Here is a 19,297-nt window from a genome sequence, read left to right as displayed (position 1 = left end):
ATAAGGCATAATTACAAGGCATTGTTGCTTTGAATAAAAAGGTGAACTAAACCAGACATATTGTATCACAATGAAATCAGATTACAATCTGGATTCATTGGCTACTTGTAATCTGTTCACATACATTTTAAAAGGGGAGGTCGCAGAATTTAATTGGCATACAATTCAATTTCATATTTGCTTTATATAATATTGAAATACATTTTTTCAAGTGCAGTCTTAATAAAAACAATGTCTACATTTACTTAAATACTGCACATATGAGTGGCAGCAGTGTAGTATTGGAAGTTATACAGTAAATGCCTTTTTGTACACCAGCAACTGACGGTGTTCAGCTTTCATTTAAAAAAATAACCCAACATCATTTGACTGAGAGCATTTTTATGTTCACATAATCTGCCAAACTCTGTCCCCCATTTGATTTAATTTAGACAGGAATCAAGAGCAAAGTGTTTCTATACATCAAATCATTATATCTGAAGTAACATCTGTAATGTGCTATGCATAAAAGCCTGACTCCAGGTGGCATTTTGACGAGGAGAGATTTCATCATCTACGGTCCATATAATATCATCAAAAGGTTCATAGAATCTGGAGAAATCACTGCATGTAAGCGGCAAGGCTGAAAACCAACATTGAATGCCCGTGACCTTCGATCCCTCACTGCATCAAAAACCGACATCAATGTGTAAAGGATATCACCACATGGGCTCAGGAACACTTCAGAAAACCAATGTCAGTAAATATAGTTCAGCGCTACATCCGTAAGTGCAACTTGAAACTCTACTATACAAACGAAAAGCCATTTATCAACAACACCCAGAAACACCGCCGGTTTTTCTGGGCCCGAGCTCATCTAAGATGGACTGATGAAAACTGGAAAACTGTTATGTGGTCCGACGAGTCCACATTTCAAATTGTTTTGGGAAATTGTGGACGTCGTGTCCTCCGGACCAAAGAGGAAAAGAACCATCCGAACTGTTATGGACGCAAAGTTCCAAAGCCAGCATCTTTGATGGTATGGGGCTGTGTTAGTGCCAATGGCATGGGTAACTAACACATCTGTGAAGGCACCATTAATGCTGAAAGGTACATACAGGTTTTGGAGAAACATATGCTGCCATCCAAGCAACGTCCTCAGTTCCAAAACGTTTATTGAATGTTCTTAAAAGAAAAGGTGATGTAACACAGTGGTAAACATGACCCTGTCCCATCTTTTTTGGAACGTGTTGCAGCCATAAAATTCTAAGTTAATGATTATTTGCTAAAAATAATAAAGTTGATCAGTTTGAACATTAAATATCTTGTCTTCGTAGTGTATTCAGTTAAATATAGGTTGAACATGATTTACAAATCATTGTATTCTGTTTTTATTTATGTTTAACACAACGTCCCAACTTCATTGGAATTGGGGTTGTAGAATCTAACTAAAATGCATGAAGCCAGAGTATCTGGAGAAAAACAACAAAAGGACAGTAAGAACACACAACCTTTGCACAGGAGGGAGATTCAAACCCTTAACCTCTCGACTGTGAGGCAGATGTGTTAACCACATGTCCACAGTGTTAGAAAAATTATTTGCTTCTGTGGGTGTGACTCAAAAAAGGCAGCACAGTTCGAGAGATGCACACGATACACCAACCAGGCCTAATATTATGACCTTTGCGCTTGCAATACAGTGATAACTCAATAAATTGTGAGTTTTAATTAAACGCTTATCAAGGCCACTGTGACAAGCGGTGTTATGAGACACAAGATATACATTGCACTGTTACGTGATAAAGAAATGCAAAGTGATGCTTTCAATGTACCAGGTTTGTCGAAAGTGGGAGAAATGTGTGATTTTCATTTAAAGTAAAATATAACATATCACAAAGGCTGCCCACAGGCTCCTTGAATGACAAATTATGGGTTGACAGTGTAGTGCCCCTAGACCAGGGGTCAGCAACCCACAGCTCCACAGCCGCATGTGGCTCTTTCATCCTTCTGCTGTGGCTGTCTGACTTTGGAAAATAAAAATTAATTTACATTGAAATTGGTTCTTTTGTTTTTCAAATACAGCCATCCATCCGTTTCCTACACCGCTTATCCCCACGAGGGATCCCCAACCCTAGCCCTAAATCTAACCATAACAAACTTGCGATTCATGTTTGGGATGCTCAGTCGTTACATCTGCGTAGCCTGCCCTTCCCACAATGCGGGAGCCAATCATGTTGCAGCAGGGCGTGTCTTTCCAGGAATGCACATGGGCTTCCTAATAACACGTGTTGGACGGCTTGACTTGGTCCACGACAGAGTTTGTTCACTGTTTACGCCTGTCCGTATAGTTGAGTTTTATTCACTTTCATTTGTGCGCTGTATTAAATATTATATACAAAGGAGAAAAACAGCACCATACAGATTCCCCACTTTGCAAATCTCAAACATTTTACAGCCACAGTGGAGATGTTTTTACAATGCACACTGGAAAAATTGATTTACAAAAAACAAGCAACTCATAATTTCTCCTTGTTATCCCTCGGTTGTAGCTTACTATTAGGCTGTAATAGTGTGTCCTCGTGCAAGATCGACGACCGTGCGTGTTGTTGCAACATCAATTGAGGCTAATTGGCTGACAGCCTAGCTGAGTCGGCGCAGCACTAATATGACTGATCTGCTTTTTAAATCTTTTCTAGAACATAATCCTGCTGGGGTGAATGCAAAGTATTCATTCTTCTCCTGTAAATGCCATCGGAGGACTACTGTGTAACAACACGTGGACTTTTACATTGGCTCATTGGAGCCACCCAGCTGTCTTCAGCTTGGCCAATGTGGCCTGACTGAATGTTTGCGCATAATTGACATCCAAGTTGTGAGAGTTAACTTTTCCATGGAAACTCAAAAGCTTTGTAATTTACCATTTGTCTATGATAGCCTGTTCAAATTTCACTGTGATCTGATCTCCCCTGGAAGGAGTCTAAATTGGCCTAAATTAATGCAAGCGAGTCATTTTCTAAAGCCACGAGATTGACCTAGGACAAATTAAGGAAAATGATTCTTCCTCATAGACCTTTTCATGTTTGTACACAATAGGGTGTTCTCCTTCTCAGGGGTGTGTATAAAGGTGTGAGGAGCAGAGAGACATCGTATGAATAGCGTAAATGTGGGTGTTGTGTGGCTTTGTTTAAATGTTGTGAAAACAGATTCAAATGTGTTTTTCCTCTGGTTGCTGATAACATTTGGGCAGGACTTTTCCTGATTAAAATCACCGGCTATAATGTGCACAACATCTGGGTGAGACCCCTGTAGTGTAATTAAACAAGTAGTGTTAAATGATAGCAAGAGAGCTATACACTAGCGTTAGCACTAGGTGGTATGTGCACAGCTGTTAGTTCTCTAGGATCAGAGGTTTATAGGTCCTGGGATTCATTCTAGGGGGGCTGTAGCCCCCCCCCCCAAAAAAATAAAATGGGCTAGAAATGCCAATACCAGTCAGTAAGCTATTTAGTAGCACCTTGGTTATAATACAGTATGTACATGACACAATAATTCTCTCAATCCAGTTCAAACAGAGGACAGTGGTACTACTGTCTGACAACCTGAATACTTTCGTAGCTAGAAAAAAACCCATTTTACAGGTTATGGACCTAGGGTTTGTGACAAACATACTCGGGAGGGTCTCTCCTTAGTTGGGCTTCTTCTTCTAGGTTTTGTGGACTATGAACTCTCTACTCGAAGCTTCCATGTTCTTCCCAAAGTTTTCAAAAAGAAAAGGAGCCACCGGTAATTATATTCATAGAAATATTGGCAGCTCTTTCATATAGTGACTAACTGGCTCTTTTCTTTTTAATTTTTATTTTTTTTGTGTGGTAAGAATGGAAATGCAAGTTACACATTATACTCCACACACAAGGGGTATGTGATTGTAAGGGAGCATTACTTTGGGAATTAAAAACTCAGGCTTCCCTTGATTTCCACTTCCAGTCATTCATAAATGAAGATAAACAAATCTTTAAATAAACTGCAGGCTGTAAGCTCGGGGACAGCAGCGTGCTCCCAGAGCACTCGCCGTTCTTTATTGCAAACACACTCACAGGATGACTTGTCTTTATAGTTGTGATGCTTCCTGCCGCAGTGTTATGTTTCTCTGTAGTCTTGGCTTATCAACGTGACAGACTGTAATGAAATGACCGACATCCCAGCAATGCGCAATGCCTGTCCAAGGAAGCAAAGGGACTGAACTCATCATAGACAAACTAATAGAAGTCTCAAAGATAATATGTCTAGCTACGACTGTGTCATTTGCATGTCTCTTAAATGTTGGCAAACATCAGGTTAGATGAGTTTGTGTTCCACACTTTCAAGTTATGATGAAGCTTGCATGCCTTTGTGGCCTAATGGATCATACCTCAGATCTTCATAGTCTCTATGTCCTATCACTCAGAACCTCTGTGAGCTTTGTAATCGGGTCTATGCAGGTACAGTTGAATAAGGGTGTAATCACACTGGACTTCTGATCTTCCTCTTCTCTCTCTCCTTTTGGCTTGTCCCGTTAGGGGTCACCACAGTGCGTCATCCTTTTCCATGTAAGCCTATCTCCTGCATCCTCCTCTCTAACACCAACTGCCCTCATGTCTTCCCTCACTATATCGACAGTGCCACCAGAGAGTATTCACACCACTTCACGTTTTCCGCATTTTGCTATGTTACAGACTTATTCTAAAGCTGATTTTAGTGTAGTTTTCTTCAAAAAAAATCTACAGAAAATATCCCAAAATAACAAAGTAAAAAAATATTTTCAGAAACTTGTGTGAATTTATAAAAAAGTTAAACAGTCAAACATAATAGGTACATAAGTATTCACACCCTTTGCCATGACACTCAAACTTAAGCTCAGGTGCATCTGATTTCCACTGATCATTCTTGAAATGCTTCTACAACTTGAACGGAGTCCACCTGTGGTAAATTCAGTTGATTGAACATCATTTGGAATGGCACACACCTGTTTATATAAGGTCTCATAGTTGCCAGTGCATATCAGAGCAGAAACCAAGCAACGAAGTCTAAGGAATTGTCTGCTGACCTCCGAGACCAGATTGAGTCAAGGCACAAAGCTGGGGAAGGATACAAAACAATTTCAGCAGCACTGAAGGTCCCGAAAAGCACTGTGGTCTTGATTATTCGGAAATGGAAGAAGTTTGGAACCACCAGGGCCCTGGTCCGACCAAGCTGAGTAACCGGGGAAGAAGTGCCTTGGTCAAGGCCCAGGGGCCATATCCGGCCCGCCACATGATTTTATGTGGCCCGCGAATGCAAATCATGTCAACTTCCATGATTATTGTTCAAATCTGTAAGCAAGATTTCAAATGGTCATATTTCGTAAATAACATTGAGATATCGCAAGCATTTTTGTGTTACTTACGATGAACAACAGTTGAAAAACCCATTACCTTTGATTTCTGATTCCAAAACTAGTTTATAAATTTCGGGTGTAATAATATGATGAGGTGATTCGGCTGTTCGGCTGCTACAGCCAAACAGGACAAAAAAAATGATGAGGTGATTAAAGATTTTTATGGTTTCACAGTCATAATGGCCCTCTGAGGGAAACCGTAACTACAATGTGGTCTGCGACAAAAATGAGTTTGACACCCCTGCTCTAGACTGTTAACCCCAAGTGCAGTATGTAAATTCCTCCACCCTCGCTTTCTCTTCTCCCTGTAGCCTCACTCTTTCCCTTCCACCCCTGTCATTAATGCGCATACTCTATATTCTGTTTTACTTAGGCTAATCTTCACTCCTCTCATTTCTAGTGCATGCCTCCACCTTTCTAATTGTTCCTCCACCTGCTCCCTGTTTTCACTGCAGATCACAATGTCATCTGCAAACATCATGGTCCATGGGGATTCGGGTCTAACCTCATCTGTCAGCGTATTCATCACCACAGCAAACAGGAAGGGGATCAGATCTGATCCCTGATGCAGTCCCACCTTCACCTTAAACTCCTCTGTCACACCTACATCACACCTCACCGCTGTTCTGCTGCCCTCATACGTGTCCTGTACTATTCTAACATACCTCTCCGCCACTACAGACTTCCGCATGCAGTACCACAGTTCTCGGTACTCTGTAATAGGCTTTCTATAGATGTACAAAGAGACAATGTAGCTCCTTCTGACCTTCTCTGTACTTCTCCATCAGCACCCTCAAGGCAAATAACGCATCTGTGGTACTCTTTCTAGGCATGAAACCATACTGTTTACAAAAACTTACTTCTTTCCCAAAACTTCATTCTGTGGCTCATCAACTTTATTTATAGTTCACACAGCTCTGCACATCACCCTTGTTCTTAAAAATGGGCACCAGCACACCTTTCCTCAATTCCTCAGTCCTCTTCTCACCCACTAGAATTATGTTGAAAAACCTGGTCCAAAACTCCACAGCCACTTCTCCTAGATGCTTTTATACCTCCACAGGTATGTCATCAAGAACTGCCTTTGCATTTTTCATCCTCTTTAGTGCCTTTCTAACTTCCCCCTTACTAGTCATTGCTACTTTCTGGTCCAACACACTTGCCCCTTCTGATCGTCCTTCTCTCTCATTTTCCCTCATTCATCAACTCCTCAAAGTATTTTTTCATCTATCCAGCATACTACTGGAACCAGTCAACACATTTCCATTTCTATCCTTAATCACCCTAACCTGCTGCACATTCCTCCTGTCTCTATCCCTCTGTCTGGCCAACCTGTCATATTTGTTTGGCCAAGTTTTAAGCCGGATACCCTTCCTGACGCAACCCTCCGGATTCATCTGGGCTTGGGACCGGCCTATAGTTTGCACTAGCTTGTGCCCCCATAGGGCTTCTGATAACATGCCATATACCCCCTCCCCATCCTGTCTCCTGCTGGCCTGCACTCTCACTGCTCTTTAAGCAATTGGGTTTAGGCCCATTTAGGTGTGCCATCACTTCATTACACAATGCTATGTTCTATTTATTTCTAAGTGAATGAGCATCCTGTGGATTTTTTTTTTTTTACTCTGGAATATTTGTAGTTGTCCAGTTTATTTCTATTGTGCAAGACAGCTATTATTATGAATAACTGGCAAGAGGAGCAATCACATTAATAATATGATAGCAAATTGCGGGTGTGAGTATGTGCCCTGGTATGACTATGCATGCCATTGACTTTAAAAAAAATTTTTTTTTACTCTGGATTGTTTTTAGTTTATTTCTATTTTGCACTGTGACAGTTAAGAGCTTTTAAATGGATCACAAATGTATTCTTGTTAAGATTTATGTATTGACTGAAGGAACTTGATTAAAGTCCAACCAGCCATTCATTCATTTTCAATATTTCTTGTACTCATTAGGGTCACGAGTGAGCAGGAGCCCATCTGACTTTACACCTTGGACTAGTGACCAGTCAATCACGGAGCACTAATGCACACTGTTTACTGTACAAACAATCATTCACTCACATTCCGACCTATTGAGTCTTCAATAAACCTAAAATGCAGGTTTTTGTAATGTGGGGGATGCCTGTATACCTGGAGTAAACACACACTAGCAAGGATAAAACATGCATTTGAATGCAAAACCTCTTGACTCTGAAGCGGATGCGATGACCACTACCACACCCGGTTGCCTTGATTAAATCAAATCACAAAAACAAAAAAAATCAATAATCTGATTACTCTGCATGAAAAGTATTACATTTTTACATACCATACTCACCTGTAATATCAGAATTATATCATTAAAAACATGCAGTGTTCATTGGAAAATTTGGGGCAGAAGCAAAAAGTAAATAATAGTAATAATAATAACAATAATGAATTAAAAATAACCACAACCAGGAAATCTATTAGGCAAAGGAAGGGGCGATTCTAGGATCAGAAATTTAAGAGTGCTGATCTCCTGGCTTGGCAAGATGAATTTCATCGTGTTTTGTTTTGTTTTGTTTTTTCAGGCAAGGCGGGTTCTGCGTTTTTGTTCTTAAAATATTATGATTCAGTCAAGTAGGCCTACTTTATGGCTACGCACTTGCCTAGCGTGTTTAAAAAGAACATGCAGTAAAAATAAAATAAAAATCTTTCATATTTTGCGGGTGCTGGGATTCACCTCCAAAAATGGGTTACAAACACCTACAGGCCCAAGGCTTGGCCTTTGCATTAATGTTACACGTTTTGCTTCTAGAAGGGATGCTATGACTGGTGACTTTTTATGAATAAAAGACGCAGGACAGAATAAAGAAACAGCGGCTGCCTCCATGGATTTGTTTGACTGTCCTGACATTTGGACGAGTGTGCAGAGGCAAAGGGCAGACACAATTGTTTCTTCGCTGTAGCACCACAGCAAAGATCACGTAGCTGAGGCAACCCTGAGGAACAGAGGTAGATGAAGACCACGTACAAGATGACCTCTACAGTAGTCTCGCAGGTTGTCACAATGCATTTTCTTCATGTTGCATTGATCACGTGTTTTGGTGCAGCGAGACCTTCTGACATTATTTCTCTTTGGTTTTAATAATGGAGGGACAGCAACGCCCTGTGGTCTGTTTAGCACTTTTAAAATAATGGGAATAACTGGCCACAATAAACTGAATAAACAGGGGCTTCAGAGTTCAAAGTCCATATGCAGCTTAATTTGATGTCAAGTGGGCCGGACCAGTAACACCATAACATAGTTAATTTTAACAATAAATTGGTGTTCTCCACTTTGTTTTAAGGCCAAGCAATACAAGTACATTCAGAGTAGCTTTATATTAATTTATCACCTATACTTTCACAAAACATTAACTTCAGATTTCTCAACAAAGACATACATGCTTCATTTTATCATCTACATGTGTGCATAACTAATCACAATGATTGTATATGAAGGCACAAAACTTGAAGTAACAGCTTTTCGGAGCTGAAAAATAGAGTATTGCAGTTTGAAAGTAAATCCATTTATGAAGCGCTTAGGGATTATTATCACTCCATTTTCTACATATATATATATATTTTCTGAGCAGCTTTTCCTCACTCGGGTCGCAGGGCGTGCTGGAGCCTATCCCAGCTATCATGTGCATTATAATTCTCAAAACCTAAATTGACTCCTAAACCGTACAAACTAAAGTGAAAACTATTGTAAAAGTGCCAGTAAAAGAAAGTCATCCTGCCCAGTGAATGTATGAGCTTGATACATACAAAAAGAAAAAGACACAGCTACTTTACGGTATTGCATGAACAATTTCACACAACTTTTTATTGTATGAAATGTTACAAGCAAATGTATCTAAACTAACTCCTTTCACTTCGTGTCTAAAAAAACAAAAATTCAGACTTTCAATCGTGAGGCACATTGCCTGACATCAGAGTGGGGGAAGAGGCAGTTTTACATTTCTCAGACAGTGGGACGTTCAACTGGGTTAATAATACGTAAAAGGAAAAAAAAAACACGACTTTCAATAGTATACCACCTGCAAATTCCATCGTTTTCTGCAATCTGTCAATCGAGAGTTCAATTGCACGATATGGTAGCAGGCTGCCCTCTACCGGCACTTCGTGGTCACTTCAGCTCTGCCTCTGATAATGTTTTCGACCAGCATGCCACCTGTTGATTATCCCGTTTAATCCGCTATACGGAACGTCACGTGACCAAAGCGGAAAACGGAAGAGCTGACTTCCTGTGTATGCTTTGCTAACAAAGATAACTAGGATTAATTATGATTGTTCGAATGCGTAAGTAGTTTACGTATATACTGCATTCTAATGCCACAAAGGCCTTACCTGGTTTAAGAAAATAAATAATAATAATCTTTCTTATAACTATAGTGTGGAAGTGGAATGTATACAAACTGCATGAAAAAAATACTTGATATGCTGTTTTCCTAGTGGTTCAACTCAGGTCAAAATGAGAACAAAGTACACAAAACCACAAGGGGGAAATAAGTCACCTCCATGCTCCTTCCTGCTTTAACAAGTGCTGCTGAAGATGCTGTGTGGTCTAAATCCAGGTGGTTCATCAGAAATTTGGATGTTGGGGGGGGGGGGAAAGAGTACACCAGCAGAGGATGACTCGTAAAGTATGATCAACAACCAGATCAACCAACAGTGTCTGCTTCAATGTAATTTTATCACTCGCGTTCTACATATCCTGTACAGTACTTGTGATTTGTTCTGTCCTTCTTACTTACATACTAATGATTCTCATCACTGTGCATTACCATCTGTTATATATAGCACTTGTCCTCATTAGGGTCGGCGGTGAGCTGGAGCAGAGGCCAGCTGACTTCGTGCGAGAAGAGGGGCATATCCTGGACTAGTCATCGGTCAACAGCACGGCACATATAGACAAGCATTCACACCTATGGAAAATATACGCTTCAATTAACACACTATGCGTGTCTTTGGAATTTGGGAGGAAGCCAGACTATCTGGAGTAAACCCTTGAGAGCACGGGGAGAACATACAAAATCCACACAGGAAGGCCGAAGCCAAGATTCAAACACCAAAATGCAGAATTGTGACATGTACCGGTACATGCTGTCCTTAACCATTCAGAACCATTCAGGTAAAAATGCAATAAATCATGATTACCACAAATAAGCATTGAAAAATAAGAGACGACAAAAAATACACTTGAAGGGAATTTATTTATTCAGTTTTGGGTTTTTTTCCCCCATTGTTGTCCCTGCGGTTCTTTGCGATAACATCGCAGGTCAGGTCCAACTGGACCTCCTGTTTGTGTGTCAAATGTTCTGTCAAAGTCCTTACTGGGTCAACTGACAAAGTCCCGCCTCAGCTTTCGTCCGCCTCCAAGTTGATGTTGTTACCGAACTTGGCGTAGAGCTGCACCTTCAGATCCGACAACAGCTGTTGGATGGCCGACACTCGCTCGTCGAGCCCTTTGACCTCCTGCTCCAGTGCTTCCTGCTCACAGAACCAAGGCATTTGGAATTACCCACGGCGGCGTTCAAACGTGTGTTCCAAGGTATAACTCAAGAGCTTTCAAGATACATTTTGCATGTTTTCCAGTACTGTAGAGCTACAGTAAATTAAATTGCTGCCAAATTTAAAGGGGAACTAAACCCCCAAATTGTAAAGCAAGAATATATTGTATCTGCCAAAATCTATGGAAAGAACTGAAACTCAAGGTCCATAAAAGAAGCCCACAGAGACTTCAAGACTTGGAAGACTGCTTGTGTGGAGGAATGGGCTAAAATCACACCAGAGCAATGCATGAGACTAGTTTCTCCATACAGGAGGCATCTTGAACCTGTCACTGCAAACAAAGGCTTTTGTACAAAGTATTAAATAAATACCAGTTGGCGTCTTCAATACTTTTTCTCTGTGTCATTTCACATTATTACACACAACTTAACTTCTGAGTTTATTTGTTCTACTGTCTTTGTATGTATGGATTGGCTGCTTTTGTTTACTGGCGCTGTGGCGCAATGCAGGCAGAGACTGGAAGACATGTGTTTCCGGATCATAGATAGCCAATTTAACTACATCCAACTGAGAGATGTGCCTACATTGTGGCCATGTTGAATATGGCAACATTTCCGCATGGCTGCCATGATGGCAGGAGTTCATTGATTATAGTAGCATATCTGCCATAGTACTCTGCGCCACAGAGAGAGCTCACATGGCTAGCTACGGTGTTAACACAAAAAGGAATACAACACAAAATTCTCTGGAGTCTGAAACATGCTATTTTTGCTACAGTAACAGTTTTTATTTTGTCAAGCTGTTCATCTGTGGCAAGGAGTTGGAACTAGGAAGCACCTATTCTTCGCAGCTCATGAAAGCAATTTGGCTATGACGAGTACGTCAATAATGTCTACATAAAGCACACCAGCTAAGTAAGTAAGTTTTGAAACTTTTAAAACTTTTTTATATTTATTTACAATGACTTTGTACTGTACTGGGTGTTTTAGGCCATGATAAAAGTACAACATTTTGTACTGTAAAGCAATGTGTGTGCATATGGCCTCAAAAAAAAAAAAAAAAAAAAGTGCTTCAATGTCACGGACAATCAGCTATATCGGACAACCCCCCCGCCCCTATTTGTCCGTTTTATCGAGGTTCCACTGTACAACCAAAGTTTTACATGTGTTGTTAAATGAATACCTCTCTGCGAAGTCAATGAAAACTGATCATGATCTTTGTAAAGGATGACTATTTGACAGCTCTTGTATTGGATGTCATTAGATTATGCAAGTGGTCACAATGTTAGGCCGGTCTGTGTATTTCAATACATATACTTTTATTTCATTATTATTTATTTCTTAAAAATAATATATAAATAAAAACAAATAAACAAATCTTCAGCAATTGGCTGGGAAAAATCAAATGGTTACTAAATGTCGTTTCTTACATAAAAAGAAATACATAAAACTAAATGCATTAAACAGCAATCACAGCTAAATCCCATTAATTGTTCTGTTTTTAAACGTGCTGCATCAACTTGGTATGTGTTAATGATGTCTATAGTGGATTACCTTGGCAGCCTCCAGCATCTCTTGCGTCTCTTCTTGCGTGTGACTGATGAAGACGTCACCGATCTGATAAGGGATCAACAGTGAGTCGTCGTCAAACATCATTAGGTCGTCGCTGGCGTCCTGCAAGTTCTGCAGTGACTTCTGCAAGGCAGGAGAGCACATCGGTGGTAGGAATCAAAGAGTAACAGACAATTATATCACAATGTGTTGCCATCAGAGGTGGAAGTAACGAATTACTTATACTTTGTTCCTGTACTTTAAGTAGAGTTTTCATGTATCTGTACTTGAGTATTTATTTTTGTGGCGACTTTTTACTCCTTACTTTTTAAACAAGTAACCATACTTTCTACTTCTTAGGACAACTTCTAAAGAACTGCAGGCCTCCTTAGCCTCAGTTAAGGTATGTGTTCATGACACAACAATAAAGAAGAGACTGCGCAAAAATGGCATCCATGGCCGAGTTCCAAGGCGAAATGACCAAAAAGGACAAAGGCTCGTCTTACATTTGCCAAAAAAACAAAAAAAAAACATTGCAACGATCCCCAAGACTTTAGGGAGAATATTATATGGAATGACGAGATGAAAGTTGACCTTTTTGAATTTTTGTGTCTCGTCAAATCTGGCATAAATGTAGCACAGCATTTCAGAAATAGAACATCATGTGATGGTCTTGGGCTGCTTTGTTCCATCAGGACCTGGAAAACTAGCTGTGATTGATGGAAACATGTATTCGGCTCTTTAACAGAAAATCCTGAAGGAGAATGTTTAGCCATCATTTTGTGACCTCAAGATGAAGCACAGCTGGGTTCTGCAACAGGATAACAATCCAAAACACATCAGCAAGTCAACTTCTGAATGGCTTAAAAAATTAAAAATAAAAATAAACATCGCATGACCTTAAAAAGGCCATTTATGCTCGAAAACCATAAATATTTTCTGAATTCAAACAATTCCGCAGGGAAGAGTGGGCCAAAATATCTCCACAAAGATGTGAAGACTCATTGCCAGTTATAGAAAATGTTTGATTTCAGTTGTTGCTGCTGAGGATGGCCCAAACAGTTACTGTGTTAAGGGCGCCATTAGTTTTTCACACAGGGCATGAAATCATTTAAAAACTGCATTTTAAGTTCCCTTGGGATATATTTCTCTGATTTTTACATTTGCTTGATCTTAAACATTAAAGTGGGGAAACTAGGCAAAATTATAAGAATTTGAGACTTTTTCACAGCCCTGTATTCTTCGAGTTAATTGTTCCTAAAAAAGATGTACTGTACTTGCATTATCATGCTCAAATATACTATATCAGTGGCAGAAAAACATCAACGATACTATCGTTTGTCATGATAGTTTTTGGGAAAGTATATCATCCTAATTAAAATTAACAAACTAGAAATATATTGAGAGCGAGAGCAATGGATAACACAAACATATTGTACAAACAGTATAAAAAATAGATTAACAACTGTAATAAAAATTTGCTATACAGCGGGACAGCCAATCAAGCACCGTGATACAGCGTAGGATTACTGTATTTGTATTCCATTATGATAAATTGCAGGGACTCATTGTTCCAGGGCTGGGACTCCTTAGTTTCCAGACATGTGCATCCTGGGATTTACATAGTTTCAAGTGCAAAATGTTCTATGCAACACATTTATTTGCCCACACAGTCATAAAAATCCCAAACAGAAAATAGCCATAATGAAAAATAAATTGTTCAGGATAATCTTTCAAAGAAATCAGAGAATCAGGCCTTTGCTGGTTTTGATTGCAACGGATGGAAAATGCTTGATTGTGGCCATGTGCGTACCCCGCCTTAGCTGTTTCACTGTAAGCCTTACAAGCTCAACAGTGGACAAACCCTTGCAAAACGTGACGGCTGTAAACAATAACATGATGAAGCTTATTCGCACGCTGCTCACCTTCTTTGACTCAATTTCTTTTTTTAGCTCTGTCATTCGATTCGTGCTCCTGGCAAACTTGTTGATCTTTTGCTGATCCTCAAAAGTGACATTGACGTCTTCGACCCCCTGCAAGCGAGAGATGAGTTTGGTGAAGTCAGAACAATACACACAGAAATGTGTGTATTGTGTATTGTGTATGTGTGTATTGTGTATATGTAACTAGCAAAATAAAACTGGGTTTCCTTTATTAGGAAACGCCTTTTTGAAGACTCCTCCATTTTGGTAATCATGCGTATCCTCGCAAAAACGCATTTATCTTAGGGGTCTGCAACGCGAGACCTCAAAACCCATTTAATAGCGCCCCCTGGGAAAAAAAGCCCCAATACCAGTTTTATTGATTGACACAATATTGGTGGACTGTCATAACAGGACATAAAAAAAGTGTCAAGGCATCATGCATGGAATTGAACGGGAAGTCGACGAGTTTGGTTCGCACTTTAACAAACTCTTACTCGGGAATTTGCCCAAATGAACCCCAGTGGGAATCAGGTATATGTGACAGACAGGGGCCGAAATTAAGTTTTTGACTAACCGGCCGATTGAGAAAAAAAAAATCCACTGGCCAAGCATATTTTTTACTGGCCAAAATACTATATAATTTCACATAGGGCTGCACAATCCATCGAAAAAAATTCCGTCATCGCAATGCTGACGCGTGCAATGTGTGTATATGTGTGCTGCCCTAATTTTACACATATAATACTATATTACGTTGCATGCAAACTGAGACAACAATTCACAGAAACAAATGACAGCACTCAGAAAAAAATAGTTTTATTTAACATCCTTAAAGTCTGGCCTCACACAGTCCCCCTGCAACACCACTAGAGCCTCCATGGTATCATACGCCCTGGCACGTGTGCGTCTGTTTAATTTTTCATTATTGAACACTTTTAAAGGACTTTTAAGCAGCTTGGAAGCTGAAACATTAGGCTGTCAATGTTTCATTTGGTTTCATTTTAAAGAGTTTGGATTTTGCTTAGTAAAACTGCTGATTGTTCTTTTATGACTATGTTAATGTTTTTAGCTTGTACTGTCAAACCTGTTTTGTGTGTTTGTTATCGGGCTGTTCGTTCTGGCAAAAAAAAAAAGATCACGATTAATTTTTGTTCATATTGTCCCATCTCGATTATTATCACAATGTTTTTATATCGTTTTAAACTTTTTTTTTTTTTTAAAACAGCCAGTTTTCAAGCATCTGTACTGAAAACTAAGCTGGAGGGTATAGTTCAACATTTTAAGACCTTTTAACTCCTCATAGTCAATAATTAAAACAGTAATCCCAACACGATATTAGTAAACTTACTACGCAAATAAAATACATGTAGAAAAATATAAGAAAACTTATCACTTAACAGTGCAGCGAATGTGGAAAAATAACACTAGTTTGAAGTCCTAACTATTTTTGGAGGTACAAGATGCAAAATAAACAAAGTGCCCTCCTCTGGGATAATGAAGATACCTTGAATTGTAAACATTATCATTCTCCAGTCATGATGTTACATATCCTGTTAACATTATTTGCTACTTTCAAATGTGAATCATCTTTTATAACAATACGGATTAACTAGTGTTGCCAATTATAAACAACCTGAAAAATAATGACACGATTTATTGTTGCTGGTGGCCTCACCGCTAGCAGTGGCTAACGGCTAATGCTACCTGTGCTAGCAACAGAGCGTGACAGTCTTGCTTTGCTTTCCACATAATCACTTGGGTCGTACTTCAAAGGAATAAACAGTGTTGTTCATTTTTGAGGGTGCCGACATACCTTACACAACGGCTAGTTATAACATCATTTCTCTATGACGCTCTAGAGACGCCGCCTCACAACCGACGTTGGCTTCTGTTTACTCCCGCTACTTTCATACGGAAGTGGACCACGGAAAGGACGTCTCCGATGGGCTGTGGTCGCGTACATGCCGTCATGTTAGATCGAGGAATTACACACACAGCTGATAACAGAGATCGGGCTTACATTCCTGGCAGGCCACGCCCTGGTCCAGTATGATTGGCTCCAGGACACACCGCTGCACGATGATTTGCACGGTTATGTTTGTGTACATGGGTACAAACTTTCACTTGCCACTTGGCATAGCGCTCTGGGATTCACTCGCCAAACGGATAATTGAGTCACATTTGGCGACTGACGAGGGTTAATTTTGGACCCTGATGACAGATGGGCAACACCCATTATTTTTGCCTATGCCATCTAATGTGGGCGGAGCATGGCGTCAAAGTCTGATGAACAAAAGGGGAAGTGAGGGCATGTTCATTGCTGCTTCCAGCTTTATGTATAGGGATATATCAATACCGGTTTTTCCAGACTGAGCATCACAATATACAGTTGGGACGGAAAGTATTCAGACCCCCTTACATTTTTCAGTCTTAGTTATATTGCTAAAATAATGTTTCACACAGCACCCCTTATTGACAGAAAAAAACAGAATTGTTTAAATTTTTGCAGATTTATTAAGAAAGAAAAACTGAAATATCACACAGCCATAAGTATTTAGACCCTTTGCTCAGTATTAAGTAGAAACACCCTTTTGAGCTAATACACCCATGAGTCTTTTTGGGAATGATGCAACAAGTTTTTCACACCTGGCTTTGGGGATCCTCTGCCATTCCTCCTTGCAGATCCTCTCCAGTTCTGTCAGGTTGGATGGGGAACGTTGGTGGACAGCCATTTTCAGGTCTCTCCAGAGATGCTCAATTGGGTTTAAGTCAGGGCTCCGGCTGGGCCATTCAAGAACAGTCACGGAGTTGTTCTGAAGCCACTCCTTTGTTATTTTAGCTGTGTGCTTAAGGTAATTGTCTTGTTGGAAAGTGAATCTTCGGCCCAGTCTGAGGGCCTGAGCTCCGTGGAGAAGGTTTTCATCCAGGACATCCCTGTACTTGACCGCATTCATCTTTCCTTTGATTGCAACCAGTCTCCCTGTCCCTGACCAGCTGAAAAACACCCCCACAGCATGATGCTGCCACCACCATGCTTCACTGTTGAGACTGTATTGGACAGGTGATGAACAGTTCCTGGTTTTCTCCACACATAGCGGTTAGAATTAAGGCCCAAATGTTCTATCTTGGTCTCATCAGACCAGAGCTTTCATGTGTCTTGCACTGAGGAGCGGCTTCTGTCGGGCCACTCTGCCATAAAGCCCCGACTGATGGAGGGCTGCAGTGAGGGTTGACTTTCTAGAAGTTTCTCCCATCTCATTTTAAGGGGGTCTGAATCCTTTCCATACCTACTGTATATATCGCAGGTTTAAAAAATATTGTAGTTATTTTTTTTCCAATATCGTGCAGTCCTAGTACAAATACATTATTATTATATATTTCACTACTCGCCAATAAAGAGTAGTCTACTGATACTTGATAATTCCATTACGTCTTGCAGTTGTGATTCAAATGTTTAATACATTATTTTTATGTTATTAAATATTAGTCAAAATTAGGAAAAGCCTCTTAAACATGGCCTGTTTCTCAAAAATCTGACACCTTTTAGAGTAACTTTTTAGACGTATTATTTACTTTATTTATTTTGTTGTATGTTTTTGTTGTTTGGTCTTTATTATGTACAGCACATTGTTATAGCTCCCGTTGTTCTTTAAAGTGGTCTATAAATAAAGTTGAGTTATGTGGTGTCTTTGTCAAAACACTAAGCGCCACTCTGTAAAAAGAGTACATTTAACAGCAGATAAGGCTCAAAGAAAAACAGAGACCACAGGACGCAATAGTGGCACACAAAAAAAAATTGTAAAAATAAATACAAGACTGCTTCTACAGAATACCAAAAGTTATAAAATAAACTGTCACAGAATAACTGTAGTGATACTTTATCATACCATCGCTTACTTCTCTTTACAGCCGCAGCGCGTTCCCTACCGCCCGGGTGCCCCGCCACTGCGCGATGGGAGCGGCCGACGCGACTCGCAAAACTCGGTGGTTGCCACTTCGAGCGGAGCTAATCATTCATTTTGCAGGGCATAATTTGCAGTGGTCATCCTGACACGACTCTTACCTGGAAAGTCTATGTCAGGCTTGTCATGTGGCATCGGTGTGTAGTATTGGAGTATTTACATCAGTGCAGAGTACTGTACAGAGGTACAGTATCATCACAGATACAGGGATCGGTGCATCCCTATTTATGTACTGTAATATAAATTGTTCATCTATTTGGTATGGCTTCACACAATTTATTGCCCACAAGACATTTTCTCACTCACAAAGACGAATTCCTTGGTAAATTAAACTGCTCTCAATTTATTCTGTCACTCATGAACGCAAACACGATATTACGCAAAGCTTACACACACGTAAATGAAAACTTTAACCAGCCTGAATGGAGAATGATGCCAAACTGAACACAGCAATTGATAGAAAGGGGAAAGCGACGAAAAGCATTGGAGTGAAACTCGGGCGTAACGCTTTCTGTCTTTCTGTTCATTCGTCTAACTGTAAAAAAAAACATGGCAGGTCGGTTGAGCAATAACATTACCGCCGAACTATTTAAACGTAAGATCTCAAAAAGAGCAAGTCGCTGAATAATATCACTGATATGAATGGTGATGTAGCTAGCTGACGATTAGCACATGATACTGTGATTGACGTGAAGGTGTGAACGCGACTTAAAAACATCAGAAGCTCGCTCTTGCACACCGGTAGTTTCATGCACAAAACACGTAACACCTATGCCAAAGCGGCTCTAAATTTTAAACAAGACAACTAATAGTCATTTTAAATCAACTTACGACAGGCCCCTTTATGGTCGCAGCCATCTTCACTTGCTCGTAGACAATTAGCGTCAGGGTCGAGCAAACAGCGCCCCTTGCGCCCCGGTGGACCAACACCCCATTTTTTGTT

The 19,297-nt window shown here is 40.1% G+C and overlaps 1 protein-coding gene across 1 annotated transcript; it reads right to left on the bottom strand.

Moving 5' to 3' along the window:
* Positions 1-10,600: 10,600 nt before the first annotated feature.
* On the bottom strand, positions 10,601-19,238 carry pfdn4 (prefoldin subunit 4). The gene is made up of 4 exons (XM_061697679.1): positions 19,186-19,238; positions 14,393-14,500; positions 12,471-12,611; positions 10,601-10,896 (listed from the first exon to the last, which is right to left on the bottom strand). Exons 1-4 carry the CDS (start codon positions 19,210-19,212, stop codon positions 10,765-10,767), a joined length of 408 nt encoding a protein of 135 aa, XP_061553663.1. The 5' UTR covers positions 19,213-19,238; the 3' UTR covers positions 10,601-10,764.
* Between the last annotated feature and the right edge of the window lie 59 nt (positions 19,239-19,297).

Source organism: Phycodurus eques, chromosome 1 (assembly GCF_024500275.1).
Source record: "Phycodurus eques isolate BA_2022a chromosome 1, UOR_Pequ_1.1, whole genome shotgun sequence".
Classification (NCBI taxonomy): domain Eukaryota; kingdom Metazoa; phylum Chordata; class Actinopteri; order Syngnathiformes; family Syngnathidae; genus Phycodurus; species Phycodurus eques.
Note: the sequence above shows the minus strand (reverse complement) of the source record. Positions and strands in the feature narration are given on the sequence as shown.